The 19,532-nt window shown below is 41.8% G+C and overlaps 1 protein-coding gene across 1 annotated transcript in view; it reads left to right on the forward strand.

Moving 5' to 3' along the window:
• Window positions 1–19,532, forward strand: part of LOC145356350 (bMERB domain-containing protein 1) — a 64,859-nt gene that overhangs the window by 30,129 nt on the left and 15,198 nt on the right. The window contains exons 3-5 of the mRNA XM_080208997.1: window positions 11,376–11,449; window positions 12,947–13,061; window positions 14,194–14,267. Coding sequence (XP_080065123.1) covers window positions 11,376–11,449; window positions 12,947–13,061; window positions 14,194–14,267 — 263 coding nt within the window. The remainder of the gene's footprint in view (window positions 1–11,375; window positions 11,450–12,946; window positions 13,062–14,193; window positions 14,268–19,532) is intronic.

A 19,532-nucleotide genomic window follows, 5' to 3' on the forward strand; every position in this document is an offset into this window, starting at 1 on the left:
GGCAGCAGCCAAGGTACGTGCACAGATAGTGACAAACATAATCTGCTATTTACAGTTAAGTGAGTGGTAATAAATGTTCAAAATAAAATGGGAATTCAACATATTCTCACCCTTCAGAATGATCCTGGAATAGTCGGTTGTTGTCGGTACTTAATATGGTCAAGGCAGATCTGACAGATGGTTTAGCCAGTGGCAACCTGGGTATACTTGAGTTTGCTTTCCTCAGATGTGAGAAATTTCCTTCAGAATCACAGAATCTTTACAGTGCAAAAGGAGGCCATTCAGCCCACTCAGTTTATACTGGCCCTCTAAAAGCGCATTCTAAATAATCCAACTTCCTTGCTTTATCCACTTTTCAGATAGCAATCCAATCTTCTTCTGAATACCTCTATTGAATCGACCTCCACCATTCCCTCAGGAAGCTGGTTTCAAACTCCATCCACTGGGTGAAGATCTTTTTCTCCCCCATGTTACATTTACTCCTTTTGTCAATTATTCTGAATCCGTCTCTCTAGTTCTTGATGCTCCCTTGAATGGGAACAGTTTCTCACTATTTTCCCTGTCAATGCCCTCCAGGATCTTGAGCATATGTCAAGTCTCCTCTCAGCCTTTGTTTCTTGAAGAAAAACAGCCCAGATGGGATATAGCAATTCAATAAATTATTTTAATTTTATTAGTTTTGTGCTTTTTCAAAATATCGCGATACTATTTAGCTTCAGTGTATGAAACCTGAAATTACATCCAACTTAGAAGGCTTTGAAGTCTACCCATTATTTATTGAGTACTATTTCCTGATTTTTAGAAGGATTTAGTTAGAGTTTGTATGATCTTTCCATGATTAATATCCTTTGATTAAAGGCTAACTATTTAATCTGGGCATGCCATGCATAGCACATAAACAACACTCAGTTGTTAGGGTGGCACACTGATTAGCACAGCAGCCTCACAGTGCCAAGGTCCCAGGTTCAGTTCTGGCCTCAGGTCACTGTCTGTGTGGAGTTTGCACATTCCCTTTGTGTCTGTGTGGGTTTCCTCCCACATTCCAAAGATGAGTGGGTTAGGTTGATTGGCCATGCTAAATTGACCCTTGCTGTCAATGGGATTACCAGGGAAAGTACTTGGAGTTATGGGGATGTGGCCTGAATGGGAATGTTGGTGCAGGCTTGATGGGCTGAATGGCCCTTCAGCACTAATGACTTTATCATTCGATGATTCGAGATTCTCCCACACGAGGTAATGTCTTTTCTAAATCCACTCTGTCTAAACTCTTCAGGAGCTTTATGTTTCAATCAAATCACCTCTCACTCTTCTGAACTCCAACGAATACATGCCTTGCTTGTCCAGCATTTCCTCATAATGGTTTATACTCCAATGTTAGTTATATCTGCTGTGAGGTTTAATGCTATTGGATTTTATTTATAATGTGTTGCTGGAAAAGATTTACACTACTTTTAGAAAATGTAAGCGGGAAGTATGTACGTCATTTTTTTGAAACAAGCTTGTTTTCTGATTTGAAAAGAAAATTGTGTTCATATAGTCCAGAGTGGTTAATGTGTACAATTACCTATTGTTCTTGAATCAGGAAAAGAAAATCATTAATGACCTTTCCTAAAGTTACTGCAAAAATTACATGCAACCATACTAATGGCATGAAAGTATGAAATTAACATTGGAAAAGGTCAATGCTTTGAAATGTTAATGCAATGTAGAATATTACATTTAATTGTAATGCTCTTGTTAGCTTTATAAAGGGCAAATCCAAGAATAAAGAAACTGACCACAAATCCGTTTGTACCCATCTGTACAGCCCAGGTATCACATACAATATGACTAGATGATAAGGAATTAGTCAAAGAATTTTTGGATACCTAAGTCCTAATGTATCAATAAAGAGAAACATAGGAATATTGGAACATAGGAACAGAAGTGTGAGATATTCAGCCTTCTGAGCTATTTTTGCCAGTCTATCGTATCTGATTTGTACTTCAGTGCTTTTTATCCAATGACCTTTGGTCCCTATCCCTTGATGCTCCTACATAGCAAAGAGCTGTTAATGTCCATTTAGAAATTTCAATTGACCCAGTGTCGCAAGTCTTTTGGGGAAATGAGTTTCAGATTTTCACTTCACTTTGTATGAAAAAATGCACTCTGATTTCATTCCGACTTGGGATCGCTCTAATTTTAAGTTGAAGCCTCCTTGTTTTGGAGTTCCCCATAGTGAAAATTACTCTTCCGTATCCACCTTATTAAATCCTTTCTACATTTTAAGCACCTTGATTAGATACTTCCTCTGCCTTCTAAAGTCAAGGGAATGTAAAACAATCTAATTCAATCTGTCCTCCTAATCTAATCCTGTAAGCCTATTTATCATTCTGTTTAAAATGTGCTGTATCCTTTCCAAGGCCAGTGCATCTTTCCTGTAGTTTGGTGGCCAAAGCAAGCACAGTAACTCCAGATGATGTCAAATCAAGGCTCTGTAATGGAAGAATCACTTCCTCACTTGTGTGAAGTATTGGCTAAAGGCCAACACTCCATTAGCAAGAATATTTGACAGCAAGAGAAACACTCCTCCCATTACTGGAGTATCATCTCCTGTTTTTGTTGCCCTCTTTACTTCAGTCAAACATAAAAGAAAATCCAAGTGTTTTTTAAACTAATTGGCCTGGATCTACAATCAGCACAAAGTGATATGCTTACCATTGACCTTGAAGAAAGCTTGCTGCAAAGATCTTATCGTTTCTTTTTGGTGTGAATTTCACCATTTCCAACGTTGACCTAATTCTAGCACCAACTACAGGAGGGCTCTGGCATCCAATCACAATTATGTCATTGATCAAGCTAAGCAGCCAATCACATTGAAGAATTCTCACAGTCAGCGAAGCAACAAGTAAAATGCATTGGCAATCCTTCATCTTTCAATCAGCGAACAAAATAAAGGTTGGATAAACACAAGATTATGACCAAAGCTGAAATCTAAACCTTTTTCAAAAATTGTTATTTGAAAAGTTATGTTACTTTAACCATAAAGGATTTTCCATAAATATAGAATCATTTTTCCAGGTCAGAGATGTTCAGTAGTAATTACAGCTTTGTATTCCATTAAAAACCTAGTAATACCTCATAAAGCAAGGTATTATTTTAGATGCTTTTATAACAAAATTAGAGTGCAAAAGATGACGTTGATATATTAATTCTAATGATTTCTATGGGGCAACCCATGGAGACATGGAATCACTGACGACGACATCTGGATTCCCATTCATAGTTTCGCCATCACTACAACTGCAAAATCTAAGCTGTTGACCTTGATTTGACTTATTATTGTCACACGTATTAGTATCAGTGAAAAGTTTTATTTCTTGCTCGCTATACAGACAAACCATACTGTACATAGGAAAGGAAAGGGTGCAGAATGTAGTTTTTATACTCATAGCTAGGGTGTAGGGAAAGATCAACTTAATATGAGATAGGTCCATTCAGAAGTTGGATGGCAGCAGGAAAGACTTTTGTATGATCTCAGACTTTTGTATTTTTTTCTGACAGAAGACGGTGGAAGACAGTATGTCTGGTGTGCGTGGAGTCCTTACTTATGTTGGCTGCTTTTCCGAGGCAGCAGGAAATGTAGACAATGGATGGGAGGCTGATTTGCTTGATGGACTGGGCTTCGTTCAAGACCTTTTGTAGTTCCTTGCCATCGTGGGCAGAGCAGGAGCCATACCAAGCTGTGATACAACCAGGAAGAATGCTTTCTATGGTGCATCTGTAAAAGGTGGTGAGAGTTGTAGTGGGCATGCTAAATTTTCTTCGCCTCCTGAGAAAGTAGAGGTATTGGTGCGTTTTCTTAATAATGGCATCTGCATGGAGGAACCATAACAGATTGCTGGTGATCTGGACACCTAGAAAAATGAAGCTCTCGACCATTTCCACTTTGTCCTTGTTGATCTAGACAGGGCATATCCCTCACTATGCTTCCTTAAGTTGATGACTATCTCTTTTGTTTTGACGTTGAGGAGAGGTTGTCATCGGACCAGTTCACTAGATTCTCTATCTCTTTCCTGTTCTCCGTCTCATCATTGTTTGAAATCTGACCCGCTATGGTGGTGTTATCAGCAAACAGCATTGGCCACGCAGTCATGGGCGTATAAGGACTATAGTAAGGGGCTTGGGACACAGACCTGTGGGGCTGTGTGTTGAGGATGATTGTGGAGGAGGTGTTGTTGTTGCCTGTCCTTACTGATTGTGGTCTGTGGTTTAGGAAATCTAGGATCCAGTTGCGGAAGGAAGAGCCGAGTCCCAAGTTATGGAGTTTGGAGATGAGTTTCATAGGAATAATGGTGTTGAAGGCTGAGCTGTAGTTTTCCATAATGAAACATATTTCTAGGGTATAATGTGAAGAGACACAGGTTCAACCTTTCTATTGCACTGATTTTGCAATTTTGGTGATAGGAAGATGATGCATACTGGAGTCTTGTTTCTGCGCTCCATGTTGTCCCTTGGTCACATATCTTAGTGGTTTGTGGTGAACAGGATTCGCTGAGTCCCAGAACCAGGTTGCCTTTCTGCCTGCCTAAATGAGATACATTGCCAAGCAAGATTTACATGGGGAGGATGATTCGAGATGACAAGGGTAAAGGGATTGTGTACCTTTCTACAGTTGTATAAAATAAATAGAGGAACTGTCATTAAACTCCAGTGACTCTGAATTTCACTTCCACTGGGAAACAACACCAGCTTAGAGAAAAACACAGATGAAAATGAAATTGCTTCATAAGGGAGCAGCTGGAGTATTTTACTCTGTCTTGTTTTCAATCTATCTATCTGACTCAACACATTTCTGCTGATTGATGAAATGAATGTAAGTCCACCATAGCCCCAGAAGACCATAAGCTGCTCTCCCCTTTTGAGAGAGTGAGAGAGAGCTTACTGGTGGTGATTTTTAAAAATGTATTTATGGGATGTGGGTTTTGCCTGCATTTATTGCCCTTTGTTGAGGGCATTTAAGACTCAACCACATTTCTGTGGATCTGGAGTCATATAGGTCACATCAGATAAAGACTACAGATTCCTCCCCTAAAGGACATTAACCTGTGGGTCATCATACCTCAGGCATTGGGCAAGGTTGAGAAGATGGGGGCGGCACGGTAGCACAGTGGGTTAGCACTGCTGCTTCACAGTGCCACGGACCTGGGTTCGATCCCCGGCTTGGCTCACTGTCTGTGTGGAGTTTGCATGTTCTCCCCATGTCTGTGTGTGTGGGTTTCCTCCTGAGTGGTCCGATTTGCTCCCACATTCTGAAAGACGTGCTGGTCAGGTGTATTGGCCCAAACAGGTCCCAGAATGTGGTAACTAGGGGAATTTCACAGTAACTGCATTGCGGTGCTAATGTAAGCTTTACTTGTGACTGATAAATTTTACTTTTACTTTAGTGTGTGACATAGGAACACATGAGTGGGATTTTCTGCTCAATCCACCACCTGTTTCGCTGCTGCAGGGGTGGCTCACAATGGGCTTGCAGCGGGATTTTCTGGTCCTGCCATTGCATCCTGTTGAATGTCCCCCATCGCTGCCAGGAAACCCGTAGTCAATGGTGGAACCAGAAGATCCTGAACAGCTGGAAATTTCCAGCCACAGAGTTTGTACCTTGTTTTCTCGGCTAGATAGTTGTTGTAACAACTGCATACAGATGTGTATGTCTGTATTTGGAAAGTAGTGGCGTATCAGAAGAGAGAACTCACCCCATGTGCTTTCACTTCCTGAAAACCTTATGCCCATTAATGCATTTTTTGCATTTACTTCAGCAGTCACGGGCATTCAGCCTCTGATCTTCGGGTAAATGTTCTCCAAGGCGGCCTTCACGACGTACAACAGCGCAGAGTCGCTGAGCAGAAACTGATAGCCAAGTTCTGCTCACATGAGGACGGTCTCAACCGGGATCTTGGGTTCATGTCGTACTATCTGTAACCCCCATGACTTGCCTGGGCTTGCAACATCTCACTTACTGTCCTGTCTGGAGACAATACACATCTTTTTAACCTGTGCTTAATGCTATCTCCACTCACATTGTCTGCACCTGTAGTTAGTTGTAAAGACTCGCATTCTAATCTGTATTCTGTAAATTGAGTGTGTGCCTTTTATATGCCTTGTTTGTGATCAGAACTCCCACTCACCTGACGAAGGGGCAAAGCCCCGAAAGCTAGTGGCGCTTGCTACCAGATAAACCTGTTGGACTTTAACCTGATGTTGTGAGACTTCTTACTGTGTTTGCCCCAGTGCAGTGCCAGCATCTCCATGTAATGAAAAATAGCACAGGGGTGGGAATGTGTTTCATAGGGAATGACTCGCAGATGGCAAGTTGATAGAAGACACAATGAGTGGATGATTTGGAATTGTTAACTTTAATAGCTGTGGGCACATCACTGTCAGTTACCCAAATATTTGTTACTGCAACAAAACACATATAATCCCTGAGGAGCAGCACTTGTCACAGCCCTCCATTCAGAAATTGGAATTGGAATTGTTAACTTTCATAGCCATGGGCAAATCACCCTCAGCTACCAAAATATTTGTTACTGCAACAAAATGCTCATATTACCTTCGATTAAGTTTGGGTGCGTGAATAAATTGGGCAATGAATAGGATTTTTATGCATATCTTAGTAATTTAGTAATAAACAGTAATTTACAGCCTCAAATTCTTCTGAAACCGGGGAAGAATTGCAGAATACTTCTTTTGAAAAGGGGTGAGGGACTTTATTACAAAGAGAGGTGAGAGACTTTGATGTGTTGTTGGAGTAGAGGAGGTTAAGAACACTTAATAGATGGGTACAAGATTCAGAGGGTTTTGATGAGAGCCAGCACAGTTTAATGGACTAAATGGCTTCCTTCTGTGTAGTAAGATTTTATGAAAATAAAATTATCAATTTAATTTGTAGATCTTCAGTTGTGAAGAGGAACAAGTGATTGTCCATGTTTGTTAAAACAGACATTTCTTCTAGCCTAATGACTGAAATGGTGAAACCTACTAGCAAACTGCAAAGTAAAGGAATCCAGTTCAGACAGTGATGTAGAACCAGATAAATTGTATTTTCAATTAACTGTTTATGGCTGGAGTCTCTATCCAGATCCTGGGGAATTTCCTACTTTGATACATTACAGAAAAAGATCTTTCATATTTAAACATTCCCATTCTGTAATATTCCATGTGTTAAGACACAGGTCAGAAACTCCAAGGTGTTTTGTGAAGTTAGCCCAGACCCTAACTTTTACATTTGATTTTGGCATTAGGGTGAGCATAAGGTGTTTCACTCCAGGTATGATTCGAGTGATCCACTAGGAAACTTTTATCAAGCAACATTTATTTAAGAACACGGAGTATAACAAAAAGAATTAATATAACTTCTATCAATTACAAGACTTAAACATGACACAGTATAATCTTAACATCTAGCTAGCTAGCTATCTATGTTGTTCCAGTGTAAAGCAACCCCATCAGCATTCACCCTTCTTCAGACTAAGTTAGCAGTAAAGCAAATATTCTCATGCGAGGCTGGATTTGTAGGTTTCAGCATCTATGCAAATTGATCCTTTGAACATTGGATCAAATTTCCAAAGCTCCCCGATCTTGTACCTTTCAAAAAGCCTCTGTGGAGAGACACAGAGAGAGAGAGAGACAGAGACACTGCCTTCTTCCACCAGAGTCTGGCAGCAACTGAACCAAAACTAAAACTGAACTTTTCTGTGAAACAGAAGTCCCTAGCCACATGACATGAACTGTCAATCACACCAACCAAGCTCTACTCAGCAATCCCAGGGCACACATTAAAACCTCAGAGCCCTGCGTAATTCCAGATTATAATCAACATATTAATTATACTGCCTCAGCAACAATAAAGGACATCAACTACAGACAATACGGTGTCAAGGATTGCAGAAACACCGTGCAGAGAAACATGATTAAAATATATTTATTAAAGGCACAGTACCATCAAACATGATTAATTCCAAATAGCACTTTATTTTAGTTGAAATTGGTACCTGGAATGAATGGGTTGTCTTATGAGTAAAGGTCAGACGGATTGCTTGTTTCCACTGGAGTTTAGAAGTGTGAAGAGTCACTTGATTGAAATATACAAGATGCTGAATGTTCTTGGAAAGGATGTTTCCTCTTGTAGATGAGTCCTGAACTCGGGGCCACTGCTTTAAAATTAGGGGTTGCCCTTTTAGGACAGCAATGCAGAGAATTTCTTTCTATGAGGGCTGTGCTTCTCTGGAACTCACTGCCTCAAGGCAATGGAGGCGTGGTCATCGAATATTTTTAAGGTGGAGGTAGGTAGATTTATATTTGGCAAGGGAATCAGTGATTGTTGGGGGTAGGTGGAAACGTAGAACTTGAAACACAAACAGATCAGCCATGATATTAAAGGGAGAAGTAGGCTTGAGGAGTCGAATGTTTGTATGTCTGTTCTTATTGACAAGGAGAAAAATCTTATTCTTATTCTGAAATGATAATGGAGGCTGGTTTGCTTCTCCTTTGTATCTTATATACACAACACAAGGCGACAAATGCTTGGCCTGACAAAGAAAATAAATCAAACTCAACTCCAGTGTTTATTGAACGTTAGCCAAAGTCCCTAAGCTTTTTGTCTTCTCTACTAATCTATTTTACAACATTGAATTGAATCGCTCCTGTGAGTCCACACTCAGATCAGAGTACTTTTTCTTGTTGCATTTAATTACAAGATATTATTCTAATAGAGGCCTTGAGATGACAAAGAACCACAAGGGTGAAATTGAAACAATATAAAACAGATATCAGCACCTGGCTAGATTACTGCTATGTAATCATTTCCAACAATTATAATTGAACACCTCTTGGAGGCCCTTCTGCTATGATTGGGATTGGTTTCTTCCCCCACTGTGCATCATTACTGAAGCTGAGACTCTTTAATTGAGGCAGAAGCTGGGAGTCCTTTCAAACACTCGGTTTATGCTTTTCTTTACCCACGAGAGAAATTAAATGATGATTGTGCTCATTGCATCGTTTGCCCTCCAGAGAAGGAGAATGGTGCACGTGCAGCGCATTGGCAAGTCAGTCGCATGTCTGAAGGATGGCACGTTAAATTTTTCAAGTCCTTTTAACTATAGATTTCTTTAAGCTTGAAAATATCCGAAAATACAAAAGATTTTGCCATTATAATGAGACCAAGTTTATCTTTTAGAACCTGTCTGCTTGCATTTCCTCTGGGTGCCCAGGTTTCCTCCCACATTCCGATGATGTGTGGGTTAGGTTGATTGGCCATGCTAAATTGCCTCTTAATGTCAGAGAGGTTAACAGGGTAAATACGTGGGGTTACAGGAATAGGGCCTGAGTGGGATTGTTGTTGATGCAGGCTCGATGGGCCGAAAGGCCTCTTTCTGCACTACAAGGATTCTACGATTCTATGCTACTGATTTTAGGCAATAAAGTGCATGTGCAAATTAATCTATTATTAGATTAATCTCTTCAGATGGAATATTTGAACTTTGGGAATTTTTAAAAGCTATTCACTAGTTATTAAAGTTATAATTTTATTTCCTTTGTCAGTCGACATTTAAAGTTTATTAGTGTCACAAGTAGACTTACATTAATGAAGTTACTGTGAAAATCCCCTAGTTGCCACATTCTAGCACCGGTTCAGGTACACAGAGAGAACTTAGCATAGCCAATGCACCTAATCAGCTCATTTTTGGACTGTGGGAGGAAACTGGAGCACCCGGAGGAAACCCATGCAGACACACTCACAACTGGGAATCGAATCTGGGCCCCTGGCGCTGTGAGGCAGCAGTGCTAACCACTGTGCCACCATGCCATCCCATTGTATATTAGTTAGAAAACATGAGGTTATTATAGCAATAACTTTAAAAATAATTTCTGGTATATAGTTCTTTATTCATTCATGGGAGTTAAGGATTGTGTTCTAGAGTCACATGTTGGTCAGACAGGGTAACAACAGCTGATTTCCTGTGCTAAAGAGCATTGGTGAATAAGATTGGCTTTTACCACAGGGTTGAATGGTCACCAGTAATTAAACTAGATTTTTATTCCAGATGTATCTCTTAACCAAATTGGCATTCCCTAGTTGAATTCCTGTTACCAAGGTGATAAGTCCAAACCTCTGGATTGCTTCTTTGGAAATGGTTGGGCTTGAATTTTGCAGAGTATTAATCAGAGTGGGATCATCCCTCCTCTCATACTTTTTAACCCTGAAATTCCTTTTGATCCCATCTTGAAAAACCTCATAAAATACAGGCCGAGCAAGATCTATACAATGCAGCACATCCCGGGGGGGTCAAGTGTTGAGGGGGAAAGGGTCAGATATAAGAAAGCCACACCCCCTTCTTGACAGCACTAACTGTTGTAAACTAGGTAGGTTAAAGATACAGTCATGAAAGATCATGGACAAGATGAGTGTTTACAGTAAGAGAATAGGATATGAGGGATGGGAGTGGGAGGTGGTATTTAGTGAGGGGGGATTTTGGGGGGTTGTTGGGTGGTCACGCCTCAGTGGTCGGGAGGGGTGTTGGCTCAGGTTGTGTCTTGGGTGGGTGGAATTGAATTGGCCTCGGGGTGGGATGAGGGAGGGCAGTGAGGGATATGGTCAAGGAATTGTGTTGGCCCTGATGTGAGATTGGGCCTCGAGGGAAGGGAGAGTTGGACAGGGGTAGTCAGGGATGGGTGGGAGTCTTAGGGAGGGTTCTGCAATAGTTATCCAGAAGTTAGAAGTGGTTAATTCCTTCTAGTCTTTTCTGGGTGACTATTGATGTAACATAGTTGAGATGGTTCCAAATGCAGGGAAATTTCCTAGGTTTGTACTTCCCAGACATTTGCAGTGCAAACCAAACTAGGAACTTTGGGGTTGGGAAGGTTTCCAGGCGCTTCTTTGGGGTGGGGTGGGAGGGGGTTTCCAAATGCTTCTTTGGGGTACGCCACCAAATACAACACCCCAGAGCTTTGAAGTTACATTATGTCATGTAAAACCAAATAATATTTATGTTCATTCACTGTTAGGATATACAAAAGGTAAATATTGGTGAGGTAAAGGTTGTTTACATTTCTATAGATGTTGCCTGCAGTTCTAGTTGCCTTTAAGTTTATTTATTCATGTCGCAAGTAGGCTTACATTAACACTGCAGTGAAATTACTGTGAAAATGCTAATACTAATTACTTAATACTAATTACTTAATATTAATTAGTTCCCCATGTGTTTAATTGTCTCAGTTTCAGAGATCCAGTACTGTACAATCATTGGGAAGTTAACACAATTAAGAAAATACCTTTTTAATGCATTTCTGCAGGTTAACACATTGTTACTGTGTTTTGTGACATTTATTTGCAGGATGGATGATATACAACTGTGTAAGGAAATAACCCGGCTCAAGAAAGAGCTGCAGAAACTGGTGTCGATACCAGGTAGGTATCTGAATCTGCCTAAATCTTGCCTAGTTTGGTATGGAAACCAACCAACCATGAGTTAAGTGGAAATCGAGAACCAGTTCCCTTAACAGCTCAAATACAGTGATTGAGATATTCTCTCATTGCTCATATAGTTAATCTATGGAAGTCAACTGAAGTGATACATCAAACCTAAATGGAAAAACCAGCAACTTGTATTGACTTAATGCTGACATTAGTCATAATTTACTCTTGTATTGTGTGTTGGAAAAAGTGGAGAGCGTGCCTCAGGTTTTGGTTGTTTTTAGTTTCCTGGTAATAGAATTCGAAATGATGTTGGTCGTACATCAAATAGCAAGATGCACAAAGCTGGAGTAGCCTGTCGTTTCTCCAGCTTAGACTTGAATTTTCACTCACAGTTTAGGAGTGCAGATTCAGGACATTTCTAGATCTGTTGCTCTGAATTTTTGTTCGGGGGGGGGTTTGGGCTAGAGGGGCTAGGGTGTGAAGTGGGGTGGGGGCTGCAGTGGGGTAGCAGGCAGGGTTAGAGGGGGTAAGGGGATAGGTGCGGAGGGTTGGTATAGGAGTGAGAAATAGAGTGGCTTAGGGAAGGGGTAGGGAGTGGGGAGGCAAAGGGAAGGGGTGCAGCTTGTAATGGAATCAGGTCTGCTGACCCTGGGATGAGTGCAGAGGCAGGCTGGCTGGAAGGGCTGTCAAAACTTGAAAAATACTGATAACACAAAAGACAGCACTCACACCCATGGTCCCCCCCATCCCCTTGCCCCATCCACGCCAACTCATGCCCCTTTAATCAATTGTAATCCATGTACCCTGCATTGTAACGCATCCGCCCTACATGGCTTGACCAACCAGAGTTGACCTGCCACCCACTCAGCACCCTTTTCTCCTGTAGTATCAAATTAATGTGATCTTTAGAATTTTGGCATTCTTGCATTTGCCCTGATGAGTGCAACTGAAAAGCTTCAGCAACGCTCAAGCTCTGTACTAGCAAGTGATTGCTTGTAATCTGTTTTTGAGATGTTGATGGAAGGATTAAATCTACTCAGGACATTTGAGGGTAATTCCCCTGATCCTCTACAGAATGGTTCGGTGGGATCTTTGACATCCATCTGCACGAAACTTGGTTTAACATCTCACCCTAAACACAAGGCAGCACCTCTGACGATGCAGCCACCCCTCAGTGCTGCATTATGTGTCGGCTTAAATTTTGTCGGCTTGAGTCTCTGGAGTGGGATTTGAACCAACAACCCTCTGGTTCCGAGGCAAGAGCTTTCCACCTAAGCCATAGTTGGAAGGTAAGGTCCTAAGGTAAGGTGGTGTTAATGGTAGCACTTCCATTGTCACCGCAGCTCCATTTAATTATCTGCAGACCAAGGATTGAGCCGTTACTGTTCTGTGTGTGTCAGCTACTTCTGGAAGAGCTCTCAGTCATCAGTAGATGTAACTTTCCTCTGTAAATACTGACCTAACAACCATTCTTGTTTATAAATCCAGATAAGGACAAATCAAATGAGGATAAACAGAAGGAAGAAGAATTATTGCAACAGATCCACAAGCTGGTGGAGACGAGAGATTTTCTTGTGGATGATGTCGAATTTGAACGTTTGAGGTACAACAGCTTCATCCAGACAAGCCTTTCAAATGAATTTTGACACAGGATAAAGGTTATGAGACTTGAATGAGAAAATAAAGTTGCAGTAAAAATGTTGGAAAATCTCAGCAGATCTGGTAGCATCTGTGGAGAGAGAAAGCGATGGTGGGGGCAATTCTTCCACCCTGCCATGCTTGGCGAAGGGCATGTCAATTCTGGAGAATAGCCTGCGGGCCTAAACGTCCATTTCATGCCCAACGCCAAACAGTTTGCGAGTCTCCTGGCTCCTTCCTAATGGCGTTAACTGGATGGGTGTGAGGCTGATTAACGTATTTAAATATGTATAGCCTACTCAAATCCCAGTGCACAGAATTCACCAGCGTTCAGGCACAGCGCGGCAAAGGCAAGAATTGCTATTGTTCTCCACCAGCAGAGACCTAGCGTGATGGTCACGCCGGAGGGCTCAGAGGCCATTAAAGCCCCCAAACGCCCTGGCAGTGTCAGTTGGACACTGCCTGTGTGCCAGTTGTGTACCATCAGGGGTTTGGGCCTGAGTGGGTGTTATATCGGGGGGGGGGGGGGGTGGTCTCTTTCGGGGGAGGGTGGTTCTTGCAGGGATGGATTGTGAAGGCAGTCTTGATGGGGAGGCATGTCGGGAGTTGGGCCGGTGCACCCGTCAGGAGGGTCCTGATGCCAGTGACCCATGTCAGGGAGGAGATGGACGAACATGTTGCTGATGAAGTTGGGGGAGGTCCCAATGTCCATGGGATGAGGGAGGGGGTCTCCCAGTGCACTCTGAGGTCAGGGTGCCCTTGTGAAATGGCACTTGAGTGCTCTGAAGTGGGACACTGGCGCGTTTAAGCTCCACTGCCCTCAGTAGCAGTACAAAATTCCCAACTCTTCAAAAAAGCGACTGAGTGTAGGAGGATTGCGATGCGGGGCATGCCTGAGAGACCGGCATGGATCATCCTGTTATTCCCACTGTTATGACACTTTGAAATTTTCTGGGAAAACTTGAACGCGTATGGATCGATTTCAGATTTCCAGCATCTGCAGTATTCTATTTTGATAAATTTGCAGTTGCTCTGAATAAATCGGCTAGGTCATGTTTGATAAGTAGCGATATTGAATCTCATTGCTTTTACTACAGAGAAAGGGAGGAAGACAAAGAAATGGCTGATTTCCTGCAGGCAAAATTATCAAAGGCCAGCTCCAAAAAAACAAGTAGGTGTTTGATTGTCATATAAGCTGCTTATTTTCCTGCTCATAAACCCTGGACATTTCTGCCTCTATGGATAGATGAAATGTTCTCTGCACGTCTCCAATTTCTCCTTTGTTACTCATCACCACCACCACCAACCCCCACCCTCTGGTCCCACCATCCAATCCTTATTTCTGGTCCTAGTTCACTTGGGAAAAGTTTGTTGCATCTAATACTGAACCTGTATAAAGTGATCACGACCTCCACATACATCTTGGCTCATCCTAATGGCTCCACCCCAACCTAGCTGTACAGGCAAACTTTATACTAATTTGTAAAGGTGTTCGTATACATCCTGTTTAGAACCTGCAGTGTAATTTCTGTTTCCTTCTGTGCGGTTTTGTATGAATCATATTAAAAGTTGAAATTCTTCCGTAATTAAATGTTTTGAACAATGCTGTGCCAAATGTATATGAAAGGTGGCAAACTAATTTGAAACTGAAACTTGTGAAGAAGGGACATTCGGCCCAAGTTCCTCAGGTTGTTGTACTGGTTTCCACTTGTTTGTGGCATTTTTTTATGTTCTGCCATAGGCTGTTGTCATTAGCAGGGAAACTTGGGTGTAAATTCACATCCCAAAATGAGTGCCCAAGACATAGTTTCAGGGGTAACTTCCCAATAAACACTGGGTTTTGAGAAGAGACCCCACAGTGAGAGCAAAGTGGAGGGGGTTTTCTGACAGAATTCTGGAGAACAAGTCTGAAGTGGCTGAAAACATCTATCAGAAATGGCGAGGGTGATGGGAGCCAGAGGTTCACCAATGGCCAGAGTTAAAAGCAGTCTAGATATAGGGTTGAAGAAGGTTGCTGAGAGAACATGGAGTGAATCCACAGAGATATTAAAGATGGAGATGAGGATTGTTCCAGCAATTCACTGGGAGGGATGCAGGGAACTAACATGGGTAATCGGAGATAAGGGTAAAAGTAAACAAGATCTCGTGTGGGATCAGATATAGGCTGCTGAGTTTTGGGCAAATTTGAGTTTTTAGAAAGAGAGGAAGAAAATCTTGCATTTATATAGCCCTTTTCATGACCACCAGGTGTTTCAAAGAGCTTTACACAAATGAAATACTTGTTGTAATGTAGGTTGCCAATTTGTGCAAAGTTAGCTCTCTCAAACTACAATGTGGTAATGTCCAGATCATTTTTAATGGTGATGAATGAGGGATAGATATTGGCCAAGGCAGTAGGGTAACTCCCCATCTCTCCTTCAAAAAAGTGCTATGGATCTCTTACATCCACCTGAGCTGGCAAATTTGATCTTGGTTCAACATCTAACAAAGGATTGGAAGTCAATAAGGAACACTCTGGGAAAAAATTGACCAACGAAAACCTGAATAAGGAATTTAGTAGGGAGAATGTGTATTAGGAGCTTAGGGTTATCACATGGTACAGGTGAAGGTATCAAAGTGAGCAGTATTGGATGGGATGTGGGGTTTATCTGAGCTGTAAGTTCAGCTGGACACTAAGGCTTTACAGAATGCATAATTCACTGGAAATTGGAAAAGAATAATTGCCATAGGGGCTCAAAACAGTGGCTGGAATTTTCTGGCCTTTCATGTTGGCAGGATCTTCTGGTTTCGCCAATGGTGCACCCTTGGCAGTGAGGGGCCCATTCAATGGTAAATCCCATTGACAACTGTGGGACCAGAAGATCCCAGGTGGAAAATCCCACCCAGTGATTCTGATTTTTCAATGTGCCATGTAATATGTACTCCAAAGTAATCATGAAGCAATTCATTGGTTGGCATTAGGAAGATAATAAAGGCAAACAAGAAACAGGAGTGGGCCATTTGACCCCACAAACAAGCTCCATCATTCAATAAGATCATAGTTGATGCTAACCCCACTTGCCTGCTTCCACCCCGCATAACCTTAGACAGATCTGTGATTTACAAGACACAAGATACAAACAATTTGCATAGGATTAATGGAAAGCAATTGGAAGGACCACACTGAACCAGAACTGAAGTTGAGTGAATAAAGGATGGAAATGTTGATAGTTTTGTCATGCAGAAAGAGAATGCTGAATATCGCAAGGGAAAACATACCACCTGTCCCCGATTCCAGTCAGCTATCTCCATTCTAATTAGCTGGAATGCCTGTCTATTTCAAGAATTCAGCTGTCTTAACATCTACCTTTGAGTCAATCACACTTGAGACCCCAGCTACCCATTTTAGCAGAGTAAACAGCAAATCAAACAGCATACTGAAAATTCATTTTCAAAAAACAGAAAATGCTGGCAAATCCCAGCAGGCCTGACAACATCTGTGGAGAGAGAATACAGCCAATGTTTCGAGTAGGATCATCCAGATATGAAATTTTCATTTTTCCACTTCTGAAATCTTGCCCTTCGTCTTGTCTTCCAGCACATTCCTCTGGTTGTCCTCTGACAATCTGCACCTTTGTTTTGCAATTCACCTATTCCGATCCCTTAATGGACACTCTTAGTGCCTTTCTCAGCCTTTATCTTCACCATTAATATCACCTTTGTCCAACCACAGCCCCCTTCCACCTCATAATATAAATCTTGTCCTGTTTTCTTTGTCTTTAGCCCTGATGAAGGGTCATCCAGACTCGAAACATCAACTCTTTTCTCTCTCCACAGATGCTGTCAGACCTGTTAAGATTTTCCAGCATTTTCTGTTTTATTTTCTGTCTGCATGAATAATGTTGGCTACTGGTGTCTTCTTCTCCCACTCCTGCATCTACCTTGTTAAAGCTTGGGGTTGGTTCCAAGCTGCCTGATAGTTTAGGGAAGCTGCAAAAGGGAGAATGTCTGGCACAGGCAACCTAACTTCAGAATCACCATCATATTCTGCAAACCAGTCCTGTAATAGTTAAAATCGAACTTTCTCAACGTCCAGCTCCAGTTACACAGGAGGCCATACAGCTGGTTCTGTGTGAAGCTGGGACTTTGAAATGAAGGTCTATGGAGGAGAAATCTGAGGTCAGTGCATCTGACTTCAATCAGCTATGACTCAGTGTTTGGAACAAAACTAGTCAGAAGAACTGACCACTATTACATTTAATTAGTGAACTGTATCTATGTTGCAATTGAGACGATTCTGTGATTCACCCTGAAGTACATCAAAGTTAGAGGGTAAAATATTACAATGCTTTCAGTCGCAATCTGCAGCATCAAAACATTTGAAATGAAACTCATTTATGTGGCAGCTTTAATCTAGTAAAACTTTAAGGTGCTTCACAGGAGCATTTTAAAACTAAACACAACACTAAGGCAGAAGAAGTGACGTTACAAACTTACAAACATGCATATTAACATGTTAAAGATTGGTCAAAGAGGTAAGTTTTAAGGAGTCTCTTAAATTAGGAAAGTGAGTCAGAGAAGTGTAGGAGGGCATTCCAAAATGTGGGGCCCAGGTAGCTGAAGGCAAGTACACCAACGGCAGAGCCATTATAATTGATAAACCAAAAGAATGAGAGGAGTGTAGATATCTGAGGATTGTGGGGGCTGGAGGACATTCCAGAGTTAGGGACGGGCAAGACCATGGAGAGAATTGAAAATGAAGATGCTACTTTACTGGGTAAATTGAGTTTGTGTCTCTATATGCCCTGTTTGTGAACACGAGTCCTCACTCACCTGAGGAAGGAGCTTGAGGCTCTGAAAGCTAGTGCTGCCAAATAAACCTGTTGGACTTCCACCTGGTGTTGTGAGACTTCTTTCTTTGTTTTATTGGGTGCCAGTGTGGGTTAGTGAGTACAAGGGTGATAGGGAAACGGATCTTGTTGTGAGGTAATCTCTATGGACGACAGCTGTGTAGAAATGAGATCACTTACACAGCAATTAGAACGCCCTCCTGAATAAAAAGCTCCCCATGTGGAATTGTGACAAAAATTAAGTATTGTGTTCACTGGAGCTGAGAAGAATGAAAGGGGGCTGGCCTCATAGAAACCTATAAAATTCTAACAGGACTAGGCAGGATAGATGCAGGATGATGTTCCTGATAGTGGGGGTGCCCAAAACCAGGGGTCACAGTCTGGGAAATCTTTTCATCCAGAGAGTGGTCAGTGTGTGGAATCTGCTACCATAGAAAGCACTTGAGATCAAAACCTTGAATGTTTTTAGAAGCAGTTAGATTTGGACTCGAGGTGAAGAGATCAAAGGATATTGGCGGGGGGGGGAGGAAAGGTGGGATCAGGCTGTTGAGTTGGATCGTTATGTTGATTATGATGAATGGTGAAGCAGGCTTAAAGGGCTGAATGGCGGCCTCCTCCTATTTTCTATGTTTCTCTTCCTTAATTTGAGTTGGGTTTTTGATAGTTTTGATATAACAAGGGTTTATTTTAAACTATAGATAATGGCTAACTGATTTGTCACATCGCTCTGCTAATCAAAGGTGAATTGTCCTGCTGATGATTGGTAGGAACATGCCAATATAATGGTGATTTGGGCCCATTGTCAGGTTGAATTTTATCTCAGATGGGAGATTATTGGTTAATAACCACATCAATCAGATGGGATAAGATGGTTTGTTAACAGGAGATGGGAGGAGGGTCTTAATGAATACTCTCATAAACAAGTGTGGGAATGTTTATTAAGACATTTACAGATTTTTTTATTTTTGAGAAGTGCAAAATATTGTCAAACTTTTGAAAAAGTCTGAACAAATAATTAGCAAAAGTACATTCATCGTTTGGTTAACTCCTCCTCTGGACAGTAAGGAGGAGGCAGTGGTGGAAGCGAAAATTAAGATCCTCCTACACCTTCTAGACACCAAGCGCTCGAGCTGCTGACCCCTGTGGTGTGACTACCCCACAGTGTGGATGAACTGTTTAAAGTTTATTTTATTATTGTCACAATTAGGCTTATACTAACACTGCAATGGAGTTACTGTGAAAATCCCCTAGTCGCCACTGTCCGAAGCTTGTTGGGATACACTGAACAGAATTTAGCCCGGCCAATGCACCTAACCAGTACGTCTTTTGGATTGTGGGAGGAAACTGGAGCACCTGGGGGAAACCCACGCAGACATGGAGAGAGCATGCAGACTGTGCACAGATAGTGATCCAAGCCGGGAACTGAACTCGGGTCCCTGGCGCTAGGAGGCAGCAGTGCTAACTGCTGTGCCATTATGTCGCCTATACTGTGAAGCTGAGACTCACTGACTCTTATAATCTGGAGCTGAGATGTTTGTATGCACCCAGGATTGAGGACATGATCTTACCCCTGCAGCCTGCTGTAAACAACTAATAACGACTGTCCC

Source organism: Carcharhinus amblyrhynchos, chromosome 21 (assembly GCF_965287045.1).
Source record: "Carcharhinus amblyrhynchos chromosome 21, sCarAmb.v2.hapA, whole genome shotgun sequence".
NCBI lineage: Eukaryota > Metazoa > Chordata > Chondrichthyes > Carcharhiniformes > Carcharhinidae > Carcharhinus > Carcharhinus amblyrhynchos.